Source organism: Seriola dumerili, unplaced genomic scaffold (genome assembly GCF_002260705.1).
Source record: "Seriola dumerili isolate Sdu_G_001 unplaced genomic scaffold, Sdu_1.0 BDQW01000242.1, whole genome shotgun sequence".
NCBI lineage: Eukaryota > Metazoa > Chordata > Actinopteri > Carangiformes > Carangidae > Seriola > Seriola dumerili.
This window is the reverse complement of record NW_019174497.1, coordinates 3,493,016-3,505,542: the sequence shown is the minus strand read 5'-3', so window position 1 is coordinate 3,505,542 and position 12,527 is coordinate 3,493,016. Positions and strand designations below refer to the sequence as shown.

Sequence of the window (12,527 nt, the reverse complement as noted above, 5' to 3'; positions counted from 1 at the left end):
AAACACTATACTGTAATTATAAGCAACTCCTCCAGTGGGTGTAGATATATATGAATGATAATGAAGAAAAAAATGCTTGTTTTAATGATATAAAGCATGTCTTCACAGGAGAAAACATAATGTTTGTCAAATACTATAGATCAATAAACACTGAAAAGTCATTACATGTGCTTATAACTACTTTACAGATTGTTATTAAATGTTTTGCAAATGCTAAATAGGGAGGGTTAAAGGAACATGTTACCATTCATTTATTTATTGTTTTGCTTCCAGGCAGTGTACAAATCACAACCACAAGCAAAATCATTCAGGAAGCTTTCAAATCGAGTCATACAAGAATGTTCCAGTTTCATGCTGTGGTCTTTCCAAACTCTAATGACCGCCTCAGTGCACTCTATATCACATTGCTCATCCCTAGTCTTATGCAGCCAGATGTGCTCCCTTGGATATGAATGAGCTTTTGTCAGGCTACTGAATGGCCCCTGTGTCATGTCAGCAGACTCAAACATGTACCGTGAAAAAAGCCCTCCATTCCTTTTTACAAGGATGAAATTTGTGCATTTCTGTGTAATGTAGATTTTCCCATTTTCTATTTGATGTTATTCTTGTATGGACCTTTTCAAGTTAAAATTCTATACTGACACTATGAGGTATGGCATAAAAAACCGATTGAAGTGAAGAATTGAGGCTTTTGTTCCCCCACTGCTGTCAATGTGATACTGTACGTTCAAGGAGGAAGCTAGATTATCCTCCAGCTGAATCTATTATGATCTTATTTCGATTCAAATCAAGTTCAGTGGACTTCCTGTGGTTCAGCAAAGAATGAGCCGCTGTCGGTCCATAGAAAAGTCAAATAGCACTGGGATGAACAGAACGGGTGTCATTTGGAATCAATGCATTTTACACTGTACCCTTTATGTCCCTTTACAACATGTCCTCTGTTACCCTTCAGGGGCAAGCCGGGAAAAATAAAAAAGCCAACTGATTAGAGAGTTCCTATATACTGAAAACTAATTTTGGATAAACTGCAACTTTACACACTCAAATTGACTTGAATAAAAGTGGCAATATCCAAAAAACATAACACCGAAGTATAAATCCTGCATTCAAAGTTTAATGTCAGTTTTATAGTACCATTGTTCATTTTTGTGCTGTGGTATGTGGTAAATGTGTTAAACATTTTGTGTACTTGTCCCTATAAAAACAAATAAATAAATAAAAACAATATTAGCATTGAAATGAACTAAGAATATCAAAGATAAATCTGCTTATTCTGAAGAATGGCACCAGTCATGACTTTTGCAATCAAGAGTCATATGTGCATCCATAAAATCTTTGTAGGCAACGTGTAACCTTAATCTGCACAAAAAGATTTGAAAAATATCTTTACACTGCTTCCTCATTCCTAATTCTTCTTTTATACTGTATGAACATGACACATTTGGACAACAAATGGTCCTCCTCAGATAAGACGAGTAAATCTTTGGTTTAACCTTTAAAGTACAACTTCAGAATCAGAAAAATGGCTGTCATAAACTGTAGCCATGCAGTGAATTTTATAGTCTTGAATGTTAGCTTAATCTGCAAAATATTAGCAGCAAATACTAAGTAAAATGTACAATATATTTACATCCGGACAGAACTGTTTTCCTGTGCTTTCAGTCTTCATGCTAAGTTAAACTAATGGGCTGCTGGCTGTTGAGTCATATTTATTGGACAGACATGAGCTTAGTATGGATCTCCCTAACTAACTCTCTGCCAGAAATCTAATTAGCTTATTCCCTAGATGTCGAACTTATTTCTTTTGAGTGTATACATATGAATCTTGTGTCTAAGTCATTATGGGGTGTATTACATTGGGTCCATCGTATTGTCATGATGTTCAGTGCCCAATACCGGAAGTTCTACTACTGCTGTTATTGTAGGAAGTTGTAGGTAGGTGGTCAGTGTGGATTCTGTGAGGGTATAAAGCGCTGAACTGTTATATCTGAGACTGGGGTTTGCATCCTGAATGCTGTGTGTAGTTACTGTACATTTAGGCAATAAAAGCACTTTGGTAAAGGTCGGGGAGAGAGACTGCAGTTTCAGTTAAATGTTAAAATATATTGTGTCTCATGGTTTAAGTTACTTTTTAAATATTAAACCAAGACTGTGATTGTTTCCTAACCTTAGCTAAGAACTGTTAGTGCCTAAACATAAAAATGAAAACATGAGTCATGCTTTAGTTGCCGTGAGTGGATATTGTAGGTAAAACAAATCGAATACATTGTCAGGAAACATTTTACAGATTCAACAGGTTCAATATCAACATTTTGGGCCTTAGATATACGTACAGTTTCCTCTATCATGCTGATATAACATGTAAGTCAGCTGGCATTACTTTTCTGTCAATATGTATTTGCTGTGGGAAATTAGAAGGATATAAACCTAATTTCTTAGAGACAGGGTTATACATTTTCTATATAGCCTGAATAGAAATTGAATTTAATATTTGTCACATCGGATACATGAAAATTCAGAGAATATTGTATAAACCATTCAGGGTTTGTCATTTTTGGTTAGGTTTATCAAATACGAAACATTTGATACTCACCAAAGACTTACGTAGCCCTGCCCCAACTGTCCTGATTAGGATCAGGAGTGGTCCCTGGAAAGCTCCCAGGTGGACTCATGGAGTGCTCTGCAGTGTTGCCACCGTGACACCTTCCCTAAATCAATGCCAGCCGACTTGAGGCGCCACGTCTTCACTTTTGTCGCTCTAAGAAATTGTGTCAGTGTCGCCCTTAGTGCTAGCTGTTAAAGTAATTGATTTATTTGATTCATTTATATAGTGATAAGAGAGTTGTTATATATGTGGTGTGTTGAAGTGTGATACAGTGGTGGTTGGTTGTCTTTATTTGTGTGTATATGTGTGTGGGTCACATCCCATGGCTGCTGAATGATGGCCTCAGAAAGAAACAGCTGTATGATCCGTAAATTGTAAACACACAGGGATTAATTATCAGTGAGGTAACACACACACACACACACACACACACACACAAGGATGAATTAAATCTTGTCTTTTCATCTGTTTTCAGGGCCAGCAGACGCATCCAAAGATGTGTAAGTACATCAGTCATTTTCTAATGATTTCAAGTATTTATGAAGCTCATCATCTGTGCCCCCCCCCCCCCCCAGCCTTCCTACGTTCACACGACACAGTGCACCAACAAAGGAGCTCTATGTATGTAAACACACATACTGTAGTATTCACATCAAAATATTTTGCCACACTGACTGCACTGAATTTATACAACTCTAAATATACCATTTTAATCCAAAACTATTTTACAGTGAAGCACATAAAAAACATGCGTCATTAAAAGCATTAAATTGCTTTTCATTAAAACAAACAATTTGTGATTGAAACAAAAAACAGGACTGGAAACTGCAATCACTTTCCGAATTTTACAAGCAGTAAAGAATCTATATTCTGTCTATGTTCATGCTGTTTAAATATACTGCTATTTATATACACCAGTGATAATTGTACACGCTAATAAAATGAACTATATTATCCTATTTTTAAAGTAATTATAAGATAACAAACTGCTGATTTTTCTTTCTTATTTGTATGAATTTAGAGCTGATGTATATGGTCAAAAAATAAGGATTGGGACTTTGAGTATCTCTGCTTTACATGATTCAACTTTAATAATTAATTTAAAGTTTAATAATTAAAAGGAACAAGTCAGGGATGCACGGTTCCTTGCTTTTCACATTGAAATTAGCATTAGGCACTCTGCCTGTGACACAAGCTTCAACATGGACGCAATTAAGTATTTAAATTAAGATCTCTTAAATTAAGATCTATTGCAGACAGTAATATTTTTTAATTTCTTTAGAGAAGTGCTTGTACGAGATTCTGCTGCTGCAATATGCACAATTTGGTCTGTCTCCATCATTGATACAGCAGACTTTATGTATGTAATTTACTGTAATAAACCTACACCACAGACAAGATGATTGAAATACAGTTGTGTCATTTTTAATTTTGAAGTGTTTATTTGGAAACACTGAACTTTAAGCCACTGTATTTAACACTTATAAGCAGTTTATAAATGGTTTATAACACACAGTAATGTGGTAGTAAGCAGATATATACAAAGTTATGTCAAAGCATTGCTTCGGTTGGTTTTCTTTTGCTCCACGTGATATTGAATTATATAGTTTATTCATGACCTGTAATACAAATCTAATTGGGAAAGTAATTAAATTTGTGTGTGTGAGTGACCATTGACATTTTTCTGTGAAGTATCAGTCAGAGGACAGATTGTACTTTACTTAGCTTTTATCAAAGCTTAGGGAGGAGCAGCATTTCCAAAGCATTTCCTGGAATCAGTGTGTGTGTGTGTGTGTGTGTGTGTGTGTGTGTGTGTGTGTGTGTGTGTGTGTGATATTTTGCTGTGTAGTACAGTCCTAGCTGTGATTAGCCTCAGTGAGTCAGTAGTGTCCTGCTGTCAGCTCTCGTGGGTCCTGTGCTGGCTGCTCAGATGGTTATCAAGGAGCATACACACACACACACACACACACACACACAAACACACACACACACGCACACACATACAGAGATTACCTGTATGTGAAACAGAAGATTAAGGGAATAATACACCCCAAAAGTGAAATGCTTGTCATCATTTTGCTCACACTGCTGGAAAAGTAACACAGAGTAGATTAGGTGGTGCAGCTTAATGTCAGCCCTTAAAAAACAAACAACAACAAGAAAAACCCACTGAGGATCGTTGGAAGCTGGTTGTTCAGTGATTTGGTTTAAAACCTGAAATGAAAATAGGCAATCCAGTTTGATCATCAGTTGCTGAGAAACAGAATTGGCAATATTCCCCTACAGGGCTAATGAGGAGGACCTCAAATGTTTTGCAGCCATGTGACTGCACTTCCCCAATTCACTGTTTACTGCTTCTCATGAGTTACTTTGTTTGTGAGTTTTTGTTTTATTTTTCTTCTGTCCTTCATGCTCCTAAGAGCTGACCTGACCTGTGCTTCTTCTCTCAATCAGGACAGAAGATCCCTCGGTAGACGATGAGAAAAGAAGGTAATTTGCTAATTTTCTCCAAATTATTTTCTTCATTTTCTCCTTACGTTTTCAGTTTTCTGTTGGATTTTTAGATAATCTATGCATTTTTGTAAAGTGGAATTGCACTTGTTAGTGTACAGGTTATGGAACATTAATAGGCTTTTTCATGCAAGACATATTGACATGTCACAGTAGCAAAAGCACAGGTGTAACTAGTAAAAACAATTATAGCCAAATTCTGTTTAGCTGGCTGTCACCTTTCTGGGACATCGTTAATGTTATTAGCAACACCTGTGTTTTTCCTTCTACGACAAGTCAAAGAGTCAAAAAGGCCTGTAGTCTGTTTTACTCTACTAATCTCAGAAATGTAGTTATGTAAAATCAAAACCACTGTTACCAATTATTCTAGTTGGTAATAATATGTAATGAAGCAATCTAATTACCTATTTTCAAATTTGCAGTTTCAAGAGGATGGATAGTCTGTAAAATCATCAAATCCTACTTTTTTATCCTCATGTACCTGTAACACCTGTTCAAGTTCAGTGTTAGCACGGCTGATGCATTGTAGCAAAGGCAGCTAAAATCATTTGCTTTATCCACAGATTAGAGCCAAAATCATCCTTTATCTACAGAGATTACACTAAACGCATTGACTGGATGATTATAATGCTTATTTCTAATCATTTAAACACTTTGATGTCAGGACATCGCTAGCACCTAATTAACAACTTAATAACACCCCACAAAGCCTAATATGATTAAAGAAAATGTGTGATGTCTTTCAAGAAGAGTGGGAAAGATATAAAGAGAATCACCATAATTCATTATTCCTCTCCTCTCCTCTCCTCTCCTCTCAGGAACTATGGTGGTGTATACGTAGGTCTACCAGCAGACCTGACCACTGTGGCTGCTAGTCAGTCCAAGTCCACACGTAAAGGTAACATATCTCTAACACTGTAAATCCCATATTCTGTTAAATGACGTCTTTGTGCATTACAAATGGGTACACTGCTGGTGTGGTAAACTGTAGCCTATATTAAGATGGTACCACTGACATTGATCAGCGTCTTGTAGCGAAGCAGCTCAGGGCGTAGAGAGAAATAATCCCTGGTGGACGAACCACCACCCCATGAAACCGCATGTCCCCTGCAGCATCTTTGGTTTTCTCTGACCTTTATTTTTACTGAATCTTAATGAGAAGCATTTCCTTTTCTATTACAGTTTGAGTACTCGTATCTGTGAAGATAAATATGGTTCCATTGCTGATGGCAGGGTACAACAAAAGAAGCTTTATTTTCCTATTATGTGTTTTGTTTAAAACAATATGTGCTTTACAAAGGATTAATGTCTTTTTGATTTAGTTTGAAGTGCTGCATATACACTGATTTCCACAACAGCCTCATTCATTCTCTCTGTAAACAAACACAGTGTACAGTGGCACTGATTCATTCTTTTATGTAACTGCCTTTCTAACAGAAATGTCAATAGAAAACTAATATAAACCATGACATGTTGCGTTGTGTGTGACCTGTGTTAAGAAGTTACAGTGAACAATCTCCTGAAGGCTTTTTTTCTTGTCATGCTCGTCCTTGTGCTTGACGAGGTTAAATATAATGACGGATTGATTGATTGATTTTTTTTTTATATCCTCTGGCATAAATATTTACTCTTTTTTTCCACCAGTGTCTCCCAATTCACACTGCCGGGAAGAGTGTGTGGGTGTTTCTGAGCACAGTCTTGATACTGAGATGGATAGATACAAGAAGTAGAAATTTGTCGAATAATTGTCCCTATAAATATCTGTACTGACTCTGTTTTTCCCTCCTCTTGCAGACTAGCAGCTACTGAAGGGGACACAACACAGGTACTGTAAAGAAAAACACACACACACAAGTCCGCTTGTTCAGCTCTTAACACCGCCTGCTCGGGATTTCTTCTCTTTAAGTGAACAGAAACCGCTGCAAAGACTCATATGAAAGCAGGTGTCTTATATTCTTTGTCTCAACAGGATCCTGCATATTCATTCACCTAGAGACACTCACATTACAAGCAGAGAGCATGTAAGTGCTCTGATTCTGGCTCACCACACACTGGCTAAAGTCTCAGGCTTTAACACTTTTACTGAGCGAGGATGTGGACAGCTTGCAGGGGCTCTGAGGACGCTGCCTCATGGCGTCATGGGAGGCACATTGACGCAGGGATGCACAGCGGAGGTCTGCGTACGGCATCCATCATCATCACCCTTCACTTTGCAAAAAAAAGATGGGCATCAAAGCAGACAGGCACCCACCCTAGGACTCGCAGCTGCGGGCGGCGGCAGCGGGCATTGTGACAGCCATCTCGGCTTCTCGGTCATGGCACTGGAACGCTCTCTTTCTTTCTCAGGAGGAGACGGGGGAACCCAGCCAACTAACTCACTTACTAACTGTCTGGGACTCACACACATTCCCAGTGGCCCTCTGCAATAATAATCACTGCTCAGTTATTTCTCTAAAATGCCATCAATGATTCATTGTGTGGTGGAGACAGACAGTTAGAGAGACAGGGAGAAATCAGAGTTCCACAGAAGGCAGCGAACACATCCCTGTGAATGCATCACAGAACATCTCAGCGTTGTTGAAAATAGCTTTGATTTCAAATCAGGCACCAGAAAAGTCTGAAAATGACGCTGATTATAATTAACAGATCTAAGTGCTAATAACAGCAATGGGATAAGTTGATGATGTTTAAATTTTAAAATTTACTGTAGATGCTCCTAAACCTAAATGTCCTGAGTGCACCAACCAGGTAGTAGCTGTTGTTGTCACTCACCTTGTGCCCCAGACTGATTATATAACATCAGCATATGACTCACGATACTTAGAGGATCTCTCTCTCTCTCTCTCTCTCTCTCTCTCTCTCTCTCTCTCTCTCTCATGCTCTCTCTGCAGCATGTTGTTTCTTTTTCCCTGAAGATCTCTGCTGCAAGTGCTTCTGGGTAATTCATACAGCTCTTATAATGTTTCTCTTAAAATTTACAGAAACAGAATTGTCTCACAGTTTGTTCCTAGCTCGCAACATAAATGTGATCTCATGTGTAACAGCAAAAACAATTGTGTCTTTGAAGAAAAAAAAAAATGACAGGAGACAGGAAACATAGTAAGAAAAGAAGCAGAGATGTTGATTTTGGTTTTCCCCTCCTTCTTCATGCTAGTTTATTTTCACACTTACAGTTTATTGCATTGCTTTGTAATACCAGCACTGATTTTATTACAGAATATTTTACACTTTATGTGACAATCTGAATTGTGAATGTTGTTTTACTGTATGTAATCTGTTAATGATGAGGCTGGTTTTATTCTATATTATTCTTATTCTTAACAAATCCCATGAGAAAACTAAAACCAACAGTGTTTTTGTTTTCATTACTCATTGCAAGGTCTTCTTAGTGTTTTGTGTTTTCAAAGCTGCTACGTTAAAGGTCAAGAATGAATCTTCAAATTCAACAATGTGGTACATCTTCTCTTAGAAGGTTGCTACCCTGCCTGTGGCACTCTACCCCCATTTGTTCCTATAAAGATGTAAAATCTTAAAAACATGTCACAAATATAAGGCTAATTAAAAAAAAAAAAAAAGGTCTCTCACATCACAGGGGAATAAGATGTATCATGCTTTGGATACACACTTGTTTGATGATCAACTGATTGTTAGTTTTTGATATTTCATGGGATTTGTTGACAATATACAGAAAATAGGATATCACCAGACTAATCCTTTGACAGAAAAAAAAAAACACAAACACCACAGTGTCCCTGGAAAAAAGAAAAAAATACACTACAGCTGGGCAGTCATTAGGGGCCAAGGTCATTTTTCAGCCAGGCTCTTGACAGTTCTCTCGCCTAATGAATGTATAACATCCTTCATTCACCAGGACCCTAGAGGAGGGTGGAAATAGGCCAACTTTAAACACTTGAGATTCAAGAGATGCTTTTTCAAAGCTTCACGAAAAACTTCATACATCTGTGTGCATAAAACAAGGGATGTATTTCACCACGCCTGAATACAAGCTCACTGTTTACTGTTTAAGTCTGTTTTCTTAGGGGTGCAGTTCAGCCCTGCTGGCAGCCAAGCCATCGGTCACACTGATACCAAGGGATTTCATGTAGTGTCTTTTAATTGCAAACCATTTGTCAACTCACATTGTTGCAGCGTTTGCACTGTTCACCTGTGGTAGAGGTAGAATATACTGCAGACACAAAGAGCTGCTTTATGTATTTTGTAGTTTGTGTGCAGTGTGCCAACAGCACCACGGCACCAGATCTGATCAGAACCCCACTTGAGACATTATATTTTTACCCTCCTTTCTCCTTGATGTCTACATTTCCTCCCTGCTGCGGCTTCAGTTTTCCTGCATCAATCCCTACCAGAGGCCTTTGGCTTTTACAGCGTGTCGTGCCACCTGTCTCTCCCTCTTTTATCAGCCCCTATTTTGCCCTTTATGGTCGGTCCTCCTGTATATGATGAATGTCATTGCCTTTGTCCTATTCAATTAGTCTAACAGGGACAAGGGGGCAGAATGTGGATGAATAACAGTCTGAAGTGAAGTCCTCTACATTTAAATGCTGCTGTGGTGCATTGTGGGCTAGCTGTAAAGCTGTGCAGCATAGCATGATGTTTGAATGTAGTAAGGATGGGGATGCGCTTGAGACCAAAGCAAAGGAATATTTCGACATTTTGGGTAAATGTGATTAGAAAATGAATGCCACTCTCATGTCTGAATGGTAAATAAGAGGCTACAGCCGGAAGCTGGTTAGTTTAGAATAGCATGAAGAATGGTGACAGAAGCAAACAGCTAGCCTCGCTCTGTCCAAAGATAAAAAATCAAAATGCTAACACATCTAAAAATCACAAATTAACACATCATACAACACTCTGGTTGCCTGGCAACTTGCTCTTTTTTTTCTCTTTTTTTTTTTTTACATGTTTAACAAAACAGATACAGTGTATTGATTATTGAGCTTTAGAGGTTTTGACAGGCACTTTTTTTTACCTTTGGCCTGACCCAGGCAAGCTGTTTCCCCCTGTCTCCAGTCTTTATACTAAGCTATGCTAACTGACTGCTGATTGTAGCTTCATATTCATTTCTCTAAATTATTCCTTTAATGTTTGGAAATGTAAGATCCTTCATGTTTTGTGGCACACTGATGCTGAAAATGACAGAAACCACTTGTGGTCCATGCAGCTGTGAAATGTTTTAATTATTTACATGCCTATCAAGACATTGAAGAAGACCTGGAGTGGTCATCAAAACCTGCCAGCGTCTCTTTACTCTGCTGACTGCTGTATAACTTTATGATTAAAGAGGTAATGACTGAGGTGATTGGGTGGTTCAGTGATATTTTACAGGTGGTTCTTTCTCTCTCAACACCTGTTCTGTCTATCTTTCATTCACACAGACTCTTGAACTGTCACTCACACGTTCCTTTGCCCATCAAAAATGTCCACACACCCCTTCCTAAACACATCTAATTCATCATTGATGCTGACACGAGGAGGAAAAAAAAAAAAAAAAGCCTCGGTGCAACTCATCCATGATTATCTAATTCAATTATTTATGATTAAAGACTTTTATATTGTCCGCGCACAGCTGTGGTTATTGATTCTGGTCTTTGTTGAAATGTATCTGCCTTCTGTAATCAATAAGCCAGAACCTTGAGGGATTACATGTGTTCTTAGCGAGTGTTATAGACAGACTGCCTGACAAAAGTCAAGTAAGGATTGTTGGGGAGAACATTTGTCATTATTGAACTGAGGGCCTTTGCACAGCACCTCCTGCAACATGATCAATCACACAGCTCCATCTTGGTAATTGACTACACTGGGAATGCATGCAGGAGAGGGAAGGAGGAGCAGGTTGAGTTCCCCTCTCCCATCACACAGCAGCAGTTTGAGCCTCTCCTGTAATCCCACAACATATTATACAGCAGGTACAGTAACTAAGGGCACTGAAAAATATAAGATGTTCATGTCATAGTGAGCAAGATAAAACAGATTCACTAATAAGTCACCAAGGGATAGAGGGCTGTATAGAATGGACTTAAATCACCATATCCACCCTATATACTGTAAGCCCGTACAGTATAAAATACTCTATAGGGATCCATTATTCTGTATGAGATGTGCTGTCATCTCAGATTAATCTGGGACACAGGCTCATCCACAGTATAAAACACATATTATGGTTTCTATTGTGTTGGTCGATGTTCTGTTTGCTCTTGTTAGTTGTGCGCTAAACAGTCTTACCATACATTTGCCTGCTGTTTAATGAGAACTTTGAGAGTTTTATTTTGGCTTGTGATCACACCTTGTCCCCCCTGCATGAAAACCCATTTAAGTTATTGACGAGCTGACACTGCAGAAATCTGAGGAATCTCAAAACCTGCACAAATAAAACCAAAACTATGCGGATGGCCTGATACTACTGATACTGATACATATAGAAAATATATGTGTTGTAATTTGGGTGAACGCTCTTTAAATGTTATTCATTTTATTCATTTATTTGGAGGTACAGCATTAAACGGTTCAATAAAAACTTTCCATTTTAACTATATTGTATAACCACATGACTCGTATCAATCAAGTATCGCAGATAGTGATATCCCACTCAGCAGCATGTTCAGTCACTGTAAACTAGGCCGCTGACTTGCTATCGATCTCTTGAAAACAAACATTGGTTTCCACAACATGCACCACTCCATCCTATGGTGAGGTAAACATGAGTGGTGTTCTTTGTATCAGACAAAGATAAAAATCTGTGCGTGTGTGTGTGTGTGTGTGTGTGTGTGTGTGTGTGTGTGTGTGGTTGTGAAAGTGTGAGAGCTACGTGATTGAGAACACGTTCTTAATCAGATCATCTGAGCATCTGGCCCACCACGACATCACAGCTGCTCTTTCTCTTGCTGAAATCTTTAGTCAACACTGGCGTTTGAACTGCACCTCTCTGTTGTTATTTCACCTCAAACCTCATTCACTCATCCAAATGTCTAATAATGGTAAGAAAGGAGAACAGAAAATTAGATTTTATCTATAATTATACTACATACCAACAGATATACAACATCCCCATTTTCATAATGTTCTGTTTTGCAGTTGTCCTAGAAATCAATGTACAAACACAAACTTATTGTAGGGATTTCTCCAATAAAACACGTATTCAAAGCCAAAGGAGAGACATAAGTCATACCATAATATACTCAGATCTACATAATTTCAGGTATTATACTTTATGCACAAAATATCAAATAAATCATGCACCAAAAACCAACAGAAAGTGATTGCCTTTACAAACTTTTTCCCTGATAAGGACAAATTTACCCTTATCCTCCAGGCTTTAGCTGGTTAAGTAACAATTGTATTGTGTCGCTCTCAATATAAAGCACCAGAGAAAACTAAATTGATCTTGTTTTTC

General features: G+C 38.1%; 1 protein-coding gene across 1 annotated transcript in view; it reads left to right on the top strand.

Moving 5' to 3' along the window:
- The window catches only part of cunh12orf75 (chromosome unknown C12orf75 homolog), a 10,971-nt gene extending 2,520 nt beyond the window's left edge, over positions 1–8,451 (top strand). Inside the window, exons 2-6 of the mRNA XM_022756105.1 lie at positions 3,081–3,105; positions 5,060–5,095; positions 5,935–6,014; positions 6,911–6,941; positions 7,086–8,451. Coding sequence (XP_022611826.1) covers positions 3,081–3,105; positions 5,060–5,095; positions 5,935–6,014; positions 6,911–6,915 — 146 coding nt within the window. The 3' untranslated portion in view covers positions 6,916–6,941; positions 7,086–8,451. The remainder of the gene's footprint in view (positions 1–3,080; positions 3,106–5,059; positions 5,096–5,934; positions 6,015–6,910; positions 6,942–7,085) is intronic.
- Positions 8,452–12,527: the final 4,076 nt, after the last annotated feature.